General features: G+C 34.1%; 1 protein-coding gene across 1 annotated transcript in view; it reads left to right on the top strand.

The window, feature by feature from the left end:
• Window positions 1-21928, top strand: part of LOC113230640 (thrombospondin type-1 domain-containing protein 4-like) — a 179600-nt gene that overhangs the window by 150698 nt on the left and 6974 nt on the right. Inside the window, exons 7-11 of the mRNA XM_026464643.1 lie at window positions 18479-18662; window positions 20263-20423; window positions 20534-21076; window positions 21173-21436; window positions 21650-21791. Coding sequence (XP_026320428.1) covers window positions 18479-18662; window positions 20263-20423; window positions 20534-21076; window positions 21173-21436; window positions 21650-21791 — 1294 coding nt within the window. The remainder of the gene's footprint in view (window positions 1-18478; window positions 18663-20262; window positions 20424-20533; window positions 21077-21172; window positions 21437-21649; window positions 21792-21928) is intronic.

Below are 21928 nucleotides of genomic sequence, written 5' to 3'. Positions count from 1 at the left end.
AAAAATTTTTGTACTACTAAATTTTGTTATTGTAAGTGTGTATGAGATACATGAGACGAATTAACGCAAAATTTTTAATAGTTATATCAAAGTGCGTGTAATGATGTCAAGTATCGGTAAAAAAAGATGAATCTTTAATGTTTTCTCTTTATTTTACCAAAAAAAAGTCCAAACTTATTAGAATTCGGAGCTGTTGTAATGTATCACTTTTACTGATCATGCATACTAATCAGGCAAGATGATAATCAACCAATCTACAATTTAATTAATTGGCGTTTAAGTTGATAAAATTCTCTACAACAACTATCTTGAATTAATATCTTTGAAAGGGAACTCCCAAGTGGATGGAACCATTTACCGAAATGCAGCTGAGAAATTTCACGTGTTACACGCCTACTGTGTTTCGTCGTCCGATACTAATTGAAAATAATGTACCGACTATCTTGTTACCTACACTGTAACGTATTACCACAGATAATACTATACTAGTAGTATTACCAACCTGGCGACCTATCGTTAACCTATCTTTAGCTGCCTCTGTGGCCGAACGGTTACCATGCCGAACTACCACGCAGAGGTCCCAGGTTCGATTCCCGGGCCGGGAGAAATAGCTGTATGGCCTACAATTATTTCTCTCGTGAGTTTGGGTGTAATTTGTTGTTGTCTATGTGTGTGTCCATGGCACCCGCGACACAGGGTTTCCCTAGTGCGGGGCTATGTTGAGTGTGTGCGTTATTTATTATTTATTTATTATTTATCTTTGTTCTAGCACGGAAAATATCTTCTCATCAACTGACACAAAACAGCATTAAAAAATAAGAAATTTCATGAACGTACAGTTTTTCGTTTCAAGGAAATAGGTTGTAATAAACTTGTAACAGGTATAAATTCATAATCTAGCAAACATACCTAGGCAAAATAGTAAAATTTAGATTTTTCGCGACTTTACACAAGTGTAAATGAAACGACTTTTTCTCTTATATCTACATCGCGAATATTTCTTTTTTTATTCAAACAAACTGACGGCGACGTATTGGGCCACGGTCATAGCACACTGTCAGTCAATAAAGCAAGTCAATTACAGTCAGATGTGTAAAGGACCCGAAATGTTGGTTTGTTCGAAAAAAAAGTCATTTCCAATCATTGACTTATTGTAAGTCAATGTTTCCAATAGTAAATTAATCGTACACGAAACCAAATTCAATCGTAACTCTAAATTGTGAAAATGCGAAAACGCAATTTGAACATTTAAATAATCTCAGTACAGAGTACTAAAAAAACCGATCTCAAAAATACGTGGAATTACGTCTATTTGCCAAGTTTTTTTGAAATCGGTTACCGGAAAGTGCGCGAACTAGGATTCATCCCCTAGTTCAATATTGTTAAAGGTAAAAATTACATAACCAATTACAAATGCCCGGAGACATGCCATGACTAGCATACCTTCCTGATAAAAAAATACCATGCCAGCTAAATTGAGAAACGAACCCATCTAAAAATAAACTGTTTGACGCAAAATACTTCCCGAAGTTCATCGTAAAACATCAAATCAATAAAACATTTATTCGTAGGAGATATAAAAGTTGTTTGCTTTTTGCTATTGCCCTTGGAAAGGTTTAACAAACTATCATTTTCGAATCGTAAATAATTTAAAATGATATTTTTAGCGATTTGGAAAACAGAATTTTGATTTGTGGCCAATAAAGTGTCATGGTGTGATTGATGTTGTGTATATAAACTTTACGGTAGTACATTGTGCTTGGTTGAGTATAGTGTACAATAACTACTAAATGAAGTCGACCTAGACTTTCGAATAGAATGTAGTAGTGTAATGTATTTCAACTTTTTTAATCGTTCGTTTTTAGAGTTACAAACGTGCATTACGAGACTGACACTTATTCATGTACTTATATGTGCATAAGTATCAGTCTGTTCCACTAACAAAAGAACCATGATCAACAAAAGAAAAAGTATTATACATATAATTGGAAAAATCTCTTCAATGCATGTTTAATTCAAATTAATTCGTTATTGACTTTTTTTGTAAAATAACTGCACTATTTTTGTTACGGTTATTATTAGAACAAGTAGATTTTTTCTTTCCTTTTTTTTCTGTAAATGCTCGCTTCCATATCTATTGTTTTCTAATGCTTATACGGACGTGTTTTATTAACACAGTCTACGCGCAACCATGCAACCAGGTAAGAAGTAGTGAGAAAGATCGTGGAATATCGACAACGTTTGAAGTATTTTATTAAAATGGCGTTAATACCAAGTACACGTAAGCAAAAAACACTTTCTACCTTAGGTGAGTCTTTGACAGGCTTTGGTTCGCTACCAACTCACATGCGCTAAAGGAAGAAGGAAGAACATAAATCCTTTGAAAAGTCAGGTGCATTTGCTATTTGCAGACTCCCTCTTAATATTTTCCTTGACGTTTGAAAAGAATTCAAAAGTTTTATTCAAAGCATTTTATAACGTGATGACAGGTGCTTTATATATGAGCAAACCTGACATAGAATATTTATGTAGCTTTCAAGAAGATTGTTAGCAGATGTAGGTGACATTTAACATATCATAAAAAGGTTATCACAACGTAATAATGAAAACGAATAAACTACAGCAAGGGCACGAAGTGGCAATGGACTCAAATTTATAGAAGTAACAAGTGTTTGTTTCTTCTTTATCTGAACCCGTGAGACGTAAACAGGTCTCAACATGTTAATGTTCGCATAACAATTACTACATAAGTATACATCGTTGTTTGTAAAATACTGACAACCCTGTAGGACTATGTTAGTGACGTCATAAACAACAACCATTGTTCCATGAGTTCAGACATCTAAATTATATACATCAAGTCAACGCCTCATAATCAGAACATCAATAAATATATTGAGTCAATGCTTATATTGAGTTAATTCTCTATTAATCACTTAACGATTTTAATTAGGTATTGAGAATGTTTTAATTTTGACAAAAGTAAATTAAACTGCGATCTCGTATTAATAACTGATTTTAAGCATTCTTTACAAGAGTTGTCCATATTATGTGTTTTGTTACGAGAAAATACAAGATTGAATAATCGATTCTAATGTAGTCGAAACTATATATTCTCTACATCTCTGACTCGTTATTGTATCAAAAAGTTTTTGGATCCAAATATAACTTAAACATAACATACTCTTCAACAACATCATAATCATCGGAAAGATTGTAGTTTAAGTTTTGCTTATTCTTCTTATTCTCATCGTATCGAGGGCATACAGCAGAATGCTTGCCGTCATGGTGGTAGCACAAGAAAAGTGCGGTAGCACAAGAAAGCATATACCGTGAAAAGTACAGGTGAAATTTTGGTGAAATTACAGGCACATGTGACTTGTGAACTTATGTCTTAGAGTGGCGGGCGCAGTGGTAGTGCCTGTTAGTGGTAGTGACTCAGATTTTAACAATTTAAAGCTCTGAGTGGCATTGAAACTGTTATGGGCAGGCATGTAGCTTACCATCAGGCGCACGACGCGGTGTCACTTGATGTTATAAAAAAAAACTAGTTTTATGAATGACAGCACGCTGGAGGCGTTGCTAAGTAACTTACTAACTAAAAAGTGTCGTATAGTACAATAAAAACTGAAAATTTATTTTTAGGTAAATTTAATATGTATTGCAGAAAGTCATGGCGGAAAAATTGTAGTTTATGACGTCAGTAATAAAATGCTGCGAGGTTTTTAGTATTTTACAAAAAACCTTGTATATTTCACACTGTAAAATTAAACCGTAAAACACAAATTGTCATGTAATTATGTCAGGCAAGAGTACATCAAGCTTGACTTTGGACCGTTCTTATCGTAAGCGCCATAGAGTTGGATTTAAGTCTTAAGTGTCAAGCTTGACGTGCTCTTGACCCTGTACGTATTATATACGTAAAATTCATATGATATACGTAAAACACATAAATTATTTTTAATTTCAACATGTTATGCACATATTTATTGCGGTTTAGTAACTGTCTCAATAACCAATCGTATATTACTAATAAAATTTATATCGGACATTAGTCCGACTTCATACGTACTAATGTATGAAGTGGTAAGAAAAGCATTTTACTTAATCTTTAAGGAATCTTTTAACGTTATGCACTCTTTACCATACTCCTCTATTGCGATTGCAATGTTTGCCTTATCTGCCAATGTTAACTCTTCAGTGCTTTACCAAGTACAAATTCCGAGGTTTTCCGATAAACACTGATATAAGATTAACAAATTATTAGTTGCTAAATCTACTAACAAGTTAAACAAAAACTATTTACAAGAAGACATTTTAAATTTGTATCTTAGTTTAAGAACAAAACTAAATATTTTTAGGTTACCAATAAAAATTTCAGAAACTGTGAATTCCAGTCCAATCAAACCTACATAGTTTCCATGAAATACGAATAAAGTAGGTTATCAACATCAACAACAAATAGCAACCGTTAGCAAATCATAAACGCGTTATCTGTTTTACTATTCCACGTAATATAAATTTTACTTATACGGTTTACTAGAGGACTTGTAGTTACCAAGGGCCACACAACCTGTCAAAATTCTGCACTGTAAATTGACGCGACTTGTTTAACATTACAGTGAGCTGTTGTGCGTAAAAATGTGCTTAAATTTAAAATAGAAGTTCTGTCCGACTCTGCCTTTAGTGTTTAGTTTTCACGTATATCGCACTTTGCATTGTGACTTTTTTACTACGAAATTGTCTGCTTTACTAATTTGTATCGTTCCGTCCATCCGTAGCTGAATTTCATCACGGTTCCAGAACAACTCCAAAAATTTAATCTTATGACTGTGTGAAATGAATCTTGCCAAGATTCGAAAGATCTAAATAAACATGCTAAATATTCTGTGAAGGGAATCATTCAGCTCAAAGCAACCTCTTATGTTTTTACGTCATTAACACTTTCAGATAGAAATAAGAGACAGTGAGTTCTTTGCTGACAAATGTGAATTTGTCTGATTTAAGAAGTGAAGTGCGTGGACTTTTGAATAATGGCTCACATTCCATCATTAACGCTGTTGGCTATCGTATTGGTAAGTAACCTTTGCTTTTTCTGACTGGTATATTACGCTTTATAATAATAGGTACAACATGTATATTTTGTAGTTTCACATCATTGTCTGGACGTCATAAATTTCGTTTTAGTTTCTTCTTAATCGTGTTGAAATAGCCTCATTCATTTATTTAATTTTTTAAATCCCTGACTCAAGCAGAAAGAAAATCTAAATTTTGAAGTCTAATCGGAATGGTCCTGCGCTACGTTTGATGAATATCTTTTTAACCGTTTAAAGATCATCGGCTATTTTCTCAGTCAGTTTAAATAGGGATCTGCGTCATAAAATTAAGTTACTTAAGTTACTTAATTCAATCAGACGCTGCGACCAGGAAAGTATGCAGACTACCTAACACTAATAGAACTATAGTGTTTGGGCTCATTAAATCGGTTTCGACGATTTGTTGGCTTACAGATGGCAACTTTAATAACTTTTTTGACTACCCTGTTTTGTATCTGGAGTTTTTGAATTTTAATTGAATTTTTCCCTGTGCAAGGTAAGAGTCACCTCAAATATAGAAACCCTGAATATCTATCTATAGTATATCTGAATATCTATATTATCTTCTTTTTACGAAAATCTGAACATCTAGGACTTTTTTATTTATACAAAAATAAATGCGCGTTTGTCCTCCATCTCACCTGATGAAAAGTAACGATCGTAAGCATGCACACCTAAATAATGGCTATACACTACTTATCTCAATACATTCTCTACAGAACCTACATGATCGATACAATCACAAGCTTGCACTTTTCGCTACGTATCACTTCTCTTTGATCTAAAGTCAAGTGGCACTAAGTAGTAAAGTATTGGATGCGGGTAATGGTTGCGAATTGCACAAACGTCTAGACGCCCAATTTTAAGTGATTGCAATTTGGCCACCTCATGTTTATTACAGAAAATTGCGAATGTGCCACTCCATCTCCTCAATTTGGGTCATCTGATTTATATTCATTGTAGTTATTTTTGCAATCAATTCTTTCATGATAGTTTTTGTTTAGTGGAAACAGAGAAATTTATATTTCTCATTATGGTCTTTGTTATTTCCATTTTATGTTTAATAAAACATGTGTTGTGTACAAAATTCATCAGCATGGTCCAATTTACCATTTATTTTAACTATCAGCTGAAAGATAAGATGTTAATGGTAACATCTTGATGAATCACAATCGAACTCGGTGAAATATCTACTTTTGTTTCTTTAAATTGTTTTGGGATATCCAAAATCATGAACGTTACATGTAAAGTAATGTTACCGTAAGTATCTTTTATTAATTCCCAAACAATGCACTTTTTTGACGTAAGCAGTAAGTATTCAATTCTAGTTTATTTGCGAATGAATAGCTTGAAAAAAATGTCACCACAAAAACAGAATTATCAGCGCATATTAGAGTAATTTTTGCCACTACAGCTGATTTAGAGAATGCATGAGAGCTGAAGATTACTGTATCTTGACTAGATTCTGGATTAGTATCATTAATTGAATAACTTCCGCTCAATAATAATTACGCAATAAACCAGCAATAATTATTATGTTTTGATTACTCTAAAGTATCCACAAGTTATATTGAAACTTGAAATACTGAATTTTACTTCACTTTGACGAATTGCCACATAGTACGCTGCATATAACCACTAGAGAATCATGAAACATTCTGTCCATTTCACATGCTGTTCTACTCGTATAATTAACTCTATACTGTCATATACTTTAGCTATACCGTTAATACTGACATTGAGAATGTTAGCTCATTTTATTGCCAGGAAATCAATATTATCGTCTTCAAGCACAACATCTTCAATATTAGTTGTGTACATTATACGTTGTTCATAGGGTTGTATACATTGTAACCGGTCATATTGTATTTTTATATTGTATTAATAGCTGTTTATTTATTAGTACCAATAGACGATATACCGGAACAATAACATGAATTGTAATCCACAGTAATCATTATGACCAAATACTTTTTTTTTAAGATAGACATATCCTGGCGCACTGAAATGACAATTATTGGTAATCCGCTCATTGGAGCTAAATAAATCTCTAGTTATTGCGTTTCATTAAATATTTTTAATGCAGACTTTTGGACAGCAAGTTTCAAATTGTAGACTCAAAATAGTTGAGGTGGAAACATGCATATAAATAAATACCTAGCGGCTCTTTTTTTCATTAAAATTATTGTAAAGTAAATAATTGTAAACACAAAATTTGCTTACTACGCCTTTTGACGTTAGTTCACGCAAAACATGTTTGTCTAAAGACAACATCCTGTGCGCCTGCTAGATAATTATGCAAAGAATTTTGGCGCCATCCCAGCGTATTGTTTGGATTTAGCTAAACTTCGGATATCTCATTGACTCACGTACACCACTAGCCAATTTACCAATAGCAGACAGAAAAATATTTTACCTCTAATCTCTGACTTGTAATTTTCATTAATATCACCGACGTTGACTGTAAAAAGTTAGTTGGTAATATGGTTCAATTTGATCAGCAGTGTATGTATGTACCTTGCTGACCAAATTGAACCGTCACTACTTATACACACAGCTCTTGTTATTAATGGTAAATATTTAACTTCTTGCCAAAACAGCGTTTATTTCTTACTATTATACAATTTTTATCATAGAAAAAAATTTTAAGTAAGTAATTAACACGGCACACTATTTGAAATACATTGGTTACATACATCAAATTTTTGTTTTTTTTTTTCGTTTGGTTGGATACATCAAGCTCAAATACAGCTAGATTAGTAGATTGCTGCACTGTATTACCAACTTATTTTATTTATATTTATATTTTATATTTCCTTTGCTGGATTATCTCTTTAATGAGCGCAATTTCGTCCTTTCCTTTTTCTCCATACTAGGGATACTTATGGCCTAGCCTTAGCCAAATAAGAAAGCAGAAGACTCGATCCACAAGATTTATTGTAAGAGATGATACAATCGGAAAAAGAAGAAGATCCGAATTTGTCAATTCCTCGACGTTCTCAACAATTGAGGTTATTCATAACAACCACATGGCGAATTCTGCGTAAAGATTTGGCTTTAAAACCTACAAGTTGCAACTGGTGCAACAATTGAAGCCAGCCGATCATTCACATCGCCTTAGATTTACTCAATTTATTCAAGAACAACCCGTTGGTTTTTCTGAAAAAATCTTTATTTCAGACGAAGCCCATTTTCATTTGTCAGACTACGTCAACAAAGCAAATTTGTCGCATTTGCATTTCTAAAAATCCAAGCCAAATTGTTGGAAGTCTTTAAATGCTGAATGTGTCACTGTATGGTGCGCTATGTGGTCTGGAAGCGTGATTACGCCCTTTTTTTCGATAATTCGTCTGGAAATGCAGTTACGGTCAATGGATTACATATCGACAGATGTTAACAACTCAATTTTGGCCTATTATTGATGATTATGGATATCACAAACATGTAGTTTCAGCAAGACGGTGCCACAAGTCACACGTGTTTGGGTGACATTGAATTTTTTGCAAACCAAATTTCCCCATCGCATAATTTCACGAAATTCAGCCAGCCAGGTCGTTCATGTGATTTAACACCGCTGGATTATTTTTTTTATAGGGTTATGTTAAAGACGGAATGTATACGGAGCCAATCGAATCGATTGTAGCCTTAAAACTCTGAATTCGTGAGGTGATTAACGAAATAGACCCACCATTTTGTCAAATAGTGACTAAAAACTTTGATGAAAAAATCGACATATATAACTGTGGTCGTAGTGGATAGTTATCAGATATCATTTTTCATTCATAATTGCCAAACCTTACTTTTTTTTAATACAATAAAAATGTGAATCCTTGTCATCTAAATTTATTGTTTCATTTTGATTTACAAAACAAAGTTCTTGTTGAAAAATTTTAGAAGAAATACATATGTATGTACATATAATAAAATGGAGGTGATTTGTGATTTATATACCCTCGTTTTCGATTTTCTCGTGAGAGACAACGGATCGAACAAACATAAGAATAATAAAAGAAAATGGAAATCGAGAACATTTCAAAATTTTAAAAATAAGTGGCCAGGCACCAGATAAGAGATGGAAACCATAAAAAGGTGGGATGACGATGAAGAAGGTTTCGTCACACACTGAACAGTATCCAACCCACGTTGAGCTAGCGTGATCCACTATGACTTACCAACCAACCTTCTTCCAGACGCAATGATTTGACACAGTCAAAGCATAGTTTTACAGCATTAAAATTTTCTATATAATAACCTATTCATAATACAACAATTATCATACGCTGAAAGATAAACACCAGTTGACCCAGTTGAGTGCTGCAAATGGATGTTTGCATAGTCGCCTCGCTCAAGCCACCTTTGTTCTCTAGTCACAACTGAATTGCTAATTCCACTTATCTGATTCATTTGTGCACTCGACCCTAATATTCAGCTTCATAAATTTTAGGCTCACGTCATATGTGATCGGAAATCCATTGTCTCTCAACTATAAACAAATAATTCAGAGACTGAAACATTACGTAACATAAATTTACGTTTTCATTTGAACTTGAACACGTACGTTTTATGTTTTCCGAGTCTTAAACGATGTGGATTTTGTTATAAGTAGGAATGTGAGATAAAATATCAATATTGCATTTTCGTCTTACTTTGAATGTTACTAAGTAATTTTATTTTTGTAGAAGATTTTTATACCCTTATTGTGAAACATTCGAAAGAAATGGCCTAAATAATACAATCATTAAATAACAATTGCGTCGTACTCTTTTGTTTTCAGTACGAAAGAAACGTATTTTTCAGTAAATTCATATAAATTGGTTCAAAATTGAATCACGTTCAATTGAGTCGCGATCATTTCATGGTGAAGGATACCAGCGATGTCTCCGTATTTAGCCCAACATTAAACAGGGTTCGACTGACTCACTTAAATGCGTTGTGAGGATATGTATTTCTTCCTGGTTTAGTTTTACTGTCACCGAGTAAATCACTGATGAAACAGGTTAAGTTTTTTAATTAGTGCATTTTTTTTTGTAATATCAAGTGACGGGACGAACAACCTGATGATAAGCTACACGCCTGATGGTAAGCTACACGCCTGTCCATAACAGTTGCAATGCCACTCAGAGCTTTAAATCGCAAAGATCTGAGGGGCACTTCCACTGCGACCGTCACCCTCAGATATCAGTTGACAAGTCCCATGTGCCTGTAATTACACCAGCACCCTGACCCTTCAAAACCGGAACACAATAATGCTGACATTACTGCTTGGCGGCAGAAATAGGTAAGGTGACAGTACTACCCTTGACGAACTCTTTCACAAGGAGCTCTACTGTTACTAAAAAGAACTCAATATTTGTCACATATGTAAGTATCTATAATATTCCGTGGTACGTCTCATGATATCATTAAGTGAATAGGGAAAATATGTACTTCTAGTTAAGCGTATATACTGATTGTTTGTTTGAATTTATATTAAACTTCCTTTTAAAAATTTTATACTCCAAAATGTAGCACCACTGCTATGTATTACAATTTCTGTGAAATTCTAAACTTGAAACTAGGACATAAATTTCGTTGTAACAGGAGATTTGAAATTATATCGCGATGATATTACCTCAGTGCCGCGGGAGCGTGTTAATAAATTTCTAATGCATGGTCTCGTGCATGCCTCATGTATGATAATGGAAACGAACATCTAGTTGGAACAATAAACCAACCGCCATTATGTATAAAGAGATCAGCGCCAAAAAGAGCACCGTTTTTCATTATTTTTTCTACCTATTGTCACTATTTTTACTACCAAATACTTGTAAAATAAGACCAAATATTATAGGGTCAAAAGAAAAGATAAATCCTTTATTACAAGTTACTCAAAAGATCTGTTAATTTTTAAACTCTACAATTCTGTTACGCTTGCTTGCTTTCTTTAAAACCATTTTCGGTGCGGACCTTACAGGAGACTATGTTCTCGTTTCTATGTATGCATCAAATTGCACACTCTAAATGTTTCGGCCTTGTACGGATGTGGTTCTTACCATATACGATGAACAATTGGTTATAATAATGTTACTGTCATTAAAAAACTTATATGTAGACGGAAATATTTAGTGCTAACATTATATAGGCATACCTATAACATACTATTGGTATAAATAATATAGGTTTACCTATATTATGTTAGAAAAGAAGTTATTGCAAAGACATGGTAATCGCTCTTATACAATTATATAAATGTTATAGTAATTATAATTATTAAACAAAGATCTAATACTGTAATACTTAGAAAAAAATCACGTCAATCCGATTGGACCCGAACCAACGTTTCCCGTGCCAGACGCTATGCCAACTAAGCCACGGGACGAACCAATGGACCTCACGAATCTTTCCATGTGTTTATTGCTGGCTATTATTTTTTTGTTTTTAACGACTTTTTTACCGTGGCGCCATCTGTGAGAAATCTTTAAAAGTTTTCTCTTCTCTCAGAGAGGTACCTTTACAGATAACAGGCGCTGACTAGAGATGTCAATTTAGTCATTGTAATTAAGTTTTTATTTAATGTCGGGATCTCTCACCACCATGGTATTCAATTATTTATTTTTTGTAATATTACTCCGCTAGTTTGTTATTAAACAAAAACTGAGAGAAAATTCACTTGGTTCCGCTTGGATTCGAACCAACGTCTCTTAGCAAATTTATTAACTTTGTTTAATAATTATAATAAACTAGTGGAGTAATTTCACAAAAACATTAAATTAATAAAATAAAAAATAATTAATCATGCTGGTGAAACGTCCTGGCATTCGATAAAAACTTATTATAGTAATTTTTCACCACGGTTTTTTATTTGTGAAGCAATTCACAGTGCGAGTCACTAATATTTGAGTAGAAGGTGGTATAACTAAATACAAAGGAAACATATGAACTTAATTCCATGAATGTAGTCCATAATATGGCTTCTACTAAATAATAACTGTCACCGCGACCATTTGATACGCATGAAAAGTGGGTTATACATTTCATATTACGTATAACATGAATTTATAAAGTAAATTAACACCTGTGTAACATGCTTAACGATCTCATTTACAAATCTACACGTGAATTTGTAAGCTGTTATAAATTCATGTACATGTATCATTTATTATTATAGCATAAAAAAGCTATAAATGAAAGAATCACAATGAATCTGGACCGTATTGCGTCATAATGAATTAAACTCAAAGGAAGTATCGAAACTGGGTGTCAAAGCACGCCAGAACCTTAAATAGGATGTGAGGAATTTTTATTGGTCACCAAGCGGTCGATTCAAAGCAACAAAACAATCTAGCGAGGATCATATTTTAAACATTTAACTACTAGTCTTTGTTGATTATGCGGTGGCACTTAAATAGTCGCTTTCAACCAGTTGGTGCTTAGAATAAACCTATTAAAGGAACATCTGTTTCATTGATTTCACTTAACGGGTTTTGATTGCGTTGATATTGAAGTCAGGCTGTGAAGAAACCACACCCACTCCAAGCCTTGTCCCCCCTCTGCTTGATAAGAGGAGTTTTGGTTTCTGGGTTTCCCCCCAGGTCCGGTTTGTTGCCCTTTAGTAAATTTGCACTTCCCAGGTTTCTCCAGTGAGTCTATTTCAGTTTTATTTCTATTGATTTTCTGTTGCTAATAGTGAAAATGAAAACTTATCTATAATTTATTCATTCGCGTCGGAAGCTCGGGACTTATATAAAGAGCTGGGTCGCCGATTCAGAGGCAGGGGCTGCGATCACCGCTCTGGGTCGTGGTTGGTTCATTAAGCGTCCATTGCCGTCCAGTGAGGCAATGCTGCCAGTATAATGGGAACTTTTGAGCCTGGCACAACACAGGGTGGGATTTTTTTTAAGTTAGTAACATTTAACGGAATCTCTTTTAAATCCCAGACTTTTGTATTATAGTACCTTGACGATGCCCAGTGCTGATCTATACTTTGTAAATTTGACCATTTCACATGTAATTTGTTAAGCTATGAAATGAATTAGCAACACAACATCATTTAACTTATTCGTACTTAGTGAAGGAATACCATTACACAATTGCTTTTTATTTGTTCCTTTGTTTCTGTACGGCTACTACTTACTACTACTTTTTCTAATTTGTTATGCAAGTACGACTCTTTTATGGGGAACTGTATACGTTTTTACAATAAGATTCCGTAACATATATTAATATTATCATTTCCTAAGTTTAAAAACTACGTTAAAAATATTTTTATTGAAACGTCATATTACAAAATTGAAGACTACGTGTTAGATAAAGATGTATGGAAAGACGACACGGCTCCACAATCCACACAAATTTGATTCAAAATGTATTCCATAGCATTTAAATTTATTTCAAAAGAGCAATCCCTAGAGTTTCTTGCTCGTTCTTCTCTGGGAAGTCAGCGTAGTAAACGTGCAGTAGCTTAATGTAATGTAATGTAAATGTGACGTTTTCAAGTGTAAATTTATTTTACCTATGGAATAAATGATCTTTGACTTGACTTGACTTGACGGTATATCTAATGGAAAAACACTATGCACTCCATCATATACTGATATTTACACACACACTGTGCCTTCTAGAAAAGCAAGCTTCTAGAAAATTTTATTTTAATAAGGACAAAACAATATCATTTCATCAATTAACCGCTATAAAAAGTTTCATTAAAAAACTACGATACCAAATAAATTAAAATAAAAGAATCGTCAATTAAATCTGTAGTAAAAGTCGTCTGAACAATAGTGAGTGGGCTTGTACGAGGGCGTTTAACGCTCTTGCTTCTTTAACGTTTTCAATTCATTAGGAACAAGAAGGGAACCAGTTATGCCGATCACAAATAATGCCTACCCTAACTTTTATAAGCTATTTACTTTACAATGTGGAAAGAGCTTCATATTAAGACAAAGAAATTATTAATTAATATAAGTACGTAATACAGTAAAATGAATGGAAAAAGAAGAAGGCAGTATTATGAAATGTGGTAAAATAAACTTTACTTCATTTTACAACTTAAAACATTCCGCCACCTCATTTTAGGTTCATCGTCATTATCATCAACCCATTTATACATCCCACTGCTACGTACGAGTCTCTTCTCAGGTAAGCGTTTAGACCATAGTCCACCACTACACACTTTTTACTAGGGTTGTAAACCTTCTTTCGACATCTCGGTCAAATCACGATGTTTTCCTTCATCGAAAAGCTCATGGTAATGAAATTTTTATTGAATTGATTTTTAATTATTTTTATGTGAAATTACTCCACTAGTTTTTTATAATTATTAATACAAAGATCAAACACTCAGAAAAATTTCCTCGATCCGGCCGGATTTAAACCGACGTCTTCCATCATACCGTGCCAGACGCTATACCAACTAAGCCACGGAACGAACCAGCGGACCTCACGAATTTTTCTATGTGCTTGTTGTCGTGTCTTTATATTCGATTTTTCAACGACTTTTCAACCGTAGCGCCATTTATGAGAAATCTATGAAAGTATTTCATCAGCTCATGGTAAATTTCAAATTACATTTCGCAATCCACCACCTCTGCTTGAGAGGTGGTAGGCCAAAACATTAGACTACCACGGTTTTTTCATTTCATTTCATTTTAGGTTGTTACTTTACAATTATGAGTATAGTACAAAACCTTCTTTTTTATTTATTTATTAGTTACAAAAGCAACTTTTTTACACTTTTAAACCTAAACAGTTTTGTGTTGCAAGTCTTCTAACAAATTATTGTTAGAAGACTTGCAACACAAAACTGTTTAGGTTAGATATTAATCTAACATTACAAAATGTTTCGTAGTACGAAAAAAATATAAAGGCACCTTTATAGCTACCAGAGGCCCACGAGAGATGTCGCTATATTAATAGCAATATTTATGGTATTGAATATTATGTTGTTTTTATTAACGTGACATTTGTATATGTTTTGTGAACGTAGTCCACTAATTTGTTAGTATTATTGACACAATAATCGAACGACACAAAGAAATATTCCTTCGATGTGACTGGACTCGAACCTGCGTCTATTGCCATACCGGGGCCATCGCTCTTACCAACTAAGCTACAGACAAGTTACATCTTACGTGACTGAAAAGATTCGTATAATTTTTCAATGTACATACTTGAAAAGTGATCAATTTTTACTGAATTAAAAATTAAACAAACGCTCTATGTTTCATGTAGGTGCATTGTTTGTCATAGATTCTAAAGTCAATTAACAAGTTCTTTTAGATGTCAGCTATATCGTTATCTATAGCCAGAGGATCGTTAAAGTCACATAACAGTCCACTAATGTCCTGTTTGCATTAGTGTCGCATTAATGCTTACGAAATTATTACGTGTAACTATAGGCCATCTGCGGTTTAGCCAGTTAACTAGCTACTTGGTCATGACGTGGTTTTTGCTTTTTTACCAAAGATTAAATAACATTAAATTGTTTGGTAGTTTAATAATGTCTTATCCATTCAAAACGTTATTATTTCAAGTTTAAGGAAGTGAGGTTTAACAGTGAGGATATCTTTGAGGAATAGAATAGAATAGACATTTATTGCAACGCCACAACACATAGATACAATATTACACATAGATATAATATAATATATAAATTAATGAATTAATTATTATAAAAATCATATATAAAATAAAATTAAATAATTTTATTTTATATCTGTTTAACATACAAAATATTGCTACACATTTCAAATTATTGAAAATTTGAATCAAATTTTAGTAAAGTATTATATTTTCACTATAGTAAAATTACAAAAATAAATATAAATTATATTCCGATAGGGCTTCATTTTACAACATTTTCATCAATTCAAATTTAAGAAACTTTTATTCTGACTGATTTTCTGACTCATTTGAACTAAAAATGGCCATTTATTACTACCTAGTGGCATTCTACTATAATCAATTAACCGCGTATCAACTTCACAGATTGTATTAGATAACCGTTAAGTGTTGATTAACACTTCATTAAGATAAGTTCATCTTAAATCTTCCGTAAGATATGCTGGTATCGTATAATATATCAATTACACAAGGCTATCAAGATTAATCACTCTATTTATTTTGTCTGTTTAAGTTGTATTTGGGCAAAGGAAAAATAAAAAGCATAAACATGTATGCTTTTTATTTTTCCTTATCAGAAACTAGGAAAAAATTTGAATAATAATAACAATAATTTAATGTTATTATTATTAATAACAAATGTCGAATACTAAGAAAAGTTCCTTCGATCCGGCTGAATTCGAACCACCGCTTTCGACATACCGTTTGTAGCGAACTGGTGACCCCAATATTCTTTTATCTGTATCAGAAAACAAGATGGTGCCATTAACTTCCTAGAAATACTGATTACTTTTTAGAACCCTCACAGAGAGCCATGGGATAATTGATTAAAATCGGGAATCACACCGCACTCCAACACCCATGCTAGGCAAGAGTCTCCTCTGGTGAGGTTTCAGGTCATGTTTAAGTCATATGATAATAGTAAATAATTATAAAATTAAGGTTTATGTATATAAACCCATTCTAATACCACTATCCTCTTTTCATGTCAGTTATCTAAATTATTTAGATCAAATCAACGCCTCATAATCAGAACATCAATATTGAGTTAATTCTTATGTTGAGGTAATTCTTATGTTGAGTTAATTCTTATGTTAAGTTAATTTTCTATCAATCACTTAACGATTTTAATTAGATATTGAAAATGTTTTCATTTTGACAAAAGTAAATAAAACTGAGATCAGATTCGTGCTATTAATCGATTGTATGCATTCTTTACAAGGATTGTCCATATGTGTTTTGTTATGAGTAAATATAAGATTCTATCTAATCGATTCTAATGTAGTCGAATCTATATTTTCTCTACTTCTCTGACTCATTATTATTGTATCATAAATTTTTTGGATTCAAATATAACTGAAGCATTCCATCCTCGTCAACAACATCATAATCATCAGATAAGATTGTAGTTTACATGTAAGCAACATGTAAATTTTCTTTTTCTTCTTATCGTGTCGATGGCATGCATACAATACTGCCGTGCGCTGGCTAAAACAGCTAAGTGACAAAATAATTTTTGAGGTATCATAAAAACCATAACCCCGTTTTCAGAATATTGAAATTGTTTAATAATATTTCAGCTATGCATCGTTAGGGTAAGTTCCGATAAGTCGAACACGTTAACTAACTCAAGTCAACTGTTTTTAAAAGACAATTTTGTGCTCTATTTTTTGCTATTTAAAACGGTTACTTGACCATTTGTCACTTAGCCACGTTTTGGTTAATGGACGGCAGAATAATGCTTCCCACTGTGGTATAAGGATTTTCCAATCGGCGTATGGTACTTGCCAATTGTTGCCCAGTTGCGCTAGACGTATAAAAAGGAATGGTACGGCGTGCGGGAAGGCTCCTTTCGTGCACCCATATATATTTCTTATTAAAAAAAGTAGATTTTAAGGTAGATAAATTATTGTAGGTGTAAATTATTTGCTCATTTTGCTTTTTACGTATGTATTATATTTGAGATCAGTGCTTCATAAGGACATCATGATAGCCATGAAACACGCTGACATTTTAATCCGGACCCGTGTTCACAACGTGAGGTGCCTTAGCCCTTTGTAAATTTGCATGACTAATCCGCTGTCACTCATCAACTGCCTGTAATACCCCTATAAACGTAAAAGGCGTTACAAATCGATTCGGTTTTACTTTGGTGGCCAAGTTCATTTCATATTAAGCGAAAGAGGCAGAAATTAAGTCTTCATTTCTTTTTGGTGGTAATAAAATATGACGATCAGACCGCACAAATCCAAAAATGTACATAACTGAAACAAAATGGGTAGGGTTCTTTTATCCACAAATAGGATGAATTTATAATATACCAGTGGCGGTATAGATCCATGTGAAAAAGTTCGTCCAGGGAATACTGCCACCTTACCTGTTCCTGCCGCCAAGCTACATTATTGCGTTCTTGTTTTAAAGGGTAAGGGTTCCAGTGAAATTGCAGACACATGGAACTTTTCAACTTAGGTCTCATGGTGACGGGCGCAGTAGCGGTGCCCCTCATATATTTGCGATTTAAAACTCAGACCGGCACTGCAACTGTTATGGACAGGCGTGTCGCTTACCACAAGGCGCACGACTTGTTCGTCCCATTATTTGGCATAATAAAAAACCTATTATATTGGCTGGTAAACCAAAATTACCATTATTAATACATTCTTTTATAAAACATTCTGAAAAAGCATATTATTGTACTTCTTCCATATATCTTTAGAATGGATTTCATAAATACTTATGATGTTTCCAAATTACCAATATCTTATGGGAAATTTCTTCCTCAGGTGGTGGGTCGAGAAGGCGTGCTAGCATCATCTGCAGTCAATGAAGTTCGGTGCGGGAACCGTCTAGTGTCAGGGCTGTTCACACGACCACGTTTGCCATTGGGCTACTCCTATGTGACCACAGTACCACGCGGCGCATGCCGTCTTAATGTCTCTGAGATCATCGCTAGCGAAAATTATATCGGTTTGTATTCATTACGTAATTTCAAGTACTTAACAATTATACTCATTCTAATATTAAATTTATTGAATATCACGATATTTTTAACCATAATATCAATTTTTTTGTTTAATTACTCCACTAGTTTGTTATAGTTACTAATACAAAGATTGAACCTTAGTGTTTCAAAAAAATCCTTCGATCCAGCTGGATGCGAACCTGACGCTCTCCCACTGAGATGCGGAGTACCTTTGTGAATTTTTCTTTGTGTTCGATTTTTGTGTTAATAATTATAACAATTATACTTATTATCATCATTTAGTAACAGTATGTTAGGTGTTCAATATGATGATTATTGGGAAATATGCTTAATAGAAAACCAATGATCTTTGGCATAATTACTAATGTAATTATAAATAAGATAGATTTAGAATAAGTTTCCATTTTATCTAAAATAACACAGGCAACAGTTTTTAGGAGACGTAGACCTAATTACTCTAGAAGTATTTAAAGAAATTCTTAAACAATGCGGGTTTAACAATCATGATTGGCGTGTCCCATTAGCAACTGTCTCTGACTTCCTGACTAAACTAAATTAAATAATTGTGTTACGAAAACAGGCTATGATGTCGATGAAAACATCACAACTTATCGTTCAGCTGCGCCTTGAACTGATAATCTGAAAAGGATACCTTCGACTATGTCCACTTTTTAAAATTTTACAAAAGAAAAAACCTTAAAATATCAAGTTTTGAAGTGTATCAATATGTCTCCGTAATCGAAGTGTTCATGTGAAATTTTAACAGGTACTTGAATTTTTTTTTGCACCACGTAATCTGAAAAAGTGAATGTTGTTAAAAAGTGGATATATAAATTAATAAATATAAATAAACATTAGGCATCATATACGTAGCTCGGATCCCAAAGTATATAACTAAAGCACTTGTTATATGGAAATCGAATGTTGATGACAAACACCCAGACTCGAGACATTATAGAAAAGTTAATTTTCTACATTGACCGGCCCGGGAATCGAAACCGGGAACTCAGAGATGGTGACACCATGAAAACCGGTGTGTAAGCCACTCGACCACGGAGGTCTTCAGATGAACATAATAAGAGGTTTAAATAGCGAGGTCACGATACTTTATTGAATATCGGTTATGTTATCTTTTTATAATAAACGCAACCTAATGTGCTGCTCTAGTTAGTACAAAATTATTATTATCGTTAACTTTTTGCACAATATCAATTTCATGATAATAAACTTATATTGTTAATCACGTCATTATGCAAATGACACTCAAGGTCTTTTCGCATTATGATAGAAAACTAGGTCAACAGATGTCGATTACTATTGAATACTAGCATGTCACCAGACGTGATTTTATTCGTGAGATGAAGTGTTTGCAAGTGCAAAGATCGTTGTCGAATCGATTAATCGGAATTGTGCACATGCACATAGTCGGCACGGCATCAATAGAGGCGCCTTAACTGCAAATTGTGAAATAAATAGAGGCATTGGCGCGCACAATTGGTGGTTAATTATTTACATGACGCAGCTTGTTGCAGTTCTGTGTTGGCATAGTTAAATACCCTAAGATGTTCTTATTGTGTATTTCAGCTTTGAAAGTAACAAATGGCTCCTACATTATGAATGGAGAGTTCGCTGTCAGCGCACCTGGAACTTATGACGCTGCAGGTGCAAGATTTAAATACACCCGAAACGCTGGTCTGGATTCTGTCTTTGCACTCGGACCTATTCGCTACCCCGTCGATATTATGGTAATTAATAGCAATATTTGGATAACCTTGCGGCTATTTACATTTACATTTAGCCTGATGTATCCCACTGTCGGGCAAAGGCTATTTAATACATTTTTTTTTGTCGCCAGGTGCTCTACACTCAACCGACTCCGAGCATAAAGTACGAGTATTTAGCTGATTCCAACGATGATACTAGTAACGATATACCGACCAACGCTGCTCCTCAACATCATCAAATGCAACGACATCACCATCGTCATCACAATAACGATCACACAAGAGCTCTCGAGCCCTCGAATCCTGATCCTTCTTTATCGAAGCAACCTGTATTTAATCCGCTCGCGAGCCACTCCCAAATCGAGAGTAACGTTATTGGGAACAGAAAATTTATTTGGAAAATACTGTCCTTCACCCAATGTTCGAGAACTTGCGGTGGAGGTCTTCAAGTAGGAAAATACAAATGCGTTGAAGTTAACGGGAAGGAAGATAAAGAAGTGTCTCCAGCTCTTTGTGATGGCTTTCCCCCTCTATCTCGTCGTCGTCGTTGCGGCGGAGTACCGTGTTCTCCAAGATGGAGAGCTGCAGCTTGGGGGCCATGCCCAGTTTGTGGTCCTGCACATCACACTCGGATTGTAGGCTGTGTTCAAGACCACGCTAGAGGAATCACGAAGGTCTGTCACTAATACTCGTAGAATTTTTTACTTTTCGCAGTTTCTTTAGGCTTAGTCATCATATCACATTATATTAATTGACCATATTGTTCACAGATAAGTGATCAAAAATGTCCACTACCTATGCCTCCAAGTAGCGAACCTTGTGACATTCCCAACTGCGATGGCACTGTTGCTACAACAATGTCACCACGAGACACCCGGCGTCAAGTACGGCCAAGAGATCGAACGGATACATTCCGTGACGGACCAATTATTTCGGTTGCATCGAACTCGTCGAATAATGAAGTTCGGCCCAAGTTTGAACATTCATTCAGTTTTAGTGCAACTGGAGGGTGGCTCTACACAGAATGGTCTGAGGTATTCATAATTTTGTGATTTTTACTCAGACTGTAAATATGATTGTAATTAATATTATGATGTTTTACTACCATGATATTCATTTCTTTTTTGTGACATTACGCCACTTAATTAATAATTATTTCTTAGATAACTAAGAAGATTCTTAAAGGTTAGAAATCGACTAACAGTTCAGAAGAATCCAAAGTACATAAATTATTTTTTCTATTTTAGTGTGTAGGCTGGTGTGTGGGTGGTGGAGTACAAAGTCGAGGAGTACGATGTGCAAATCCTTCGGGTTGTTCTTCTCACCGAGTGCCCGAAGCTTCGCAGACTTGTTCGATTACGAGACAATGCGATTCTCAGTGGTTTACTGGTAAATTCAAAATTTTAGGACTGTATCATGATTTTAGTGCACATGTGGCGACTTAAACTGTTTTTATACTCCAGTACTTTAATCTGTCAATTATAATTTTATAAAACATATTACAAAGATGTTTTTAGTTCCGATTC

This window comes from Hyposmocoma kahamanoa, unplaced genomic scaffold (genome assembly GCF_003589595.1).
Source record: "Hyposmocoma kahamanoa isolate Upper Pololo Valley unplaced genomic scaffold, ASM358959v1 64, whole genome shotgun sequence".
Taxonomy (NCBI): domain Eukaryota; kingdom Metazoa; phylum Arthropoda; class Insecta; order Lepidoptera; family Cosmopterigidae; genus Hyposmocoma; species Hyposmocoma kahamanoa.
Note: the sequence above shows the minus strand (reverse complement) of the source record. Positions and strands in the feature narration are given on the sequence as shown.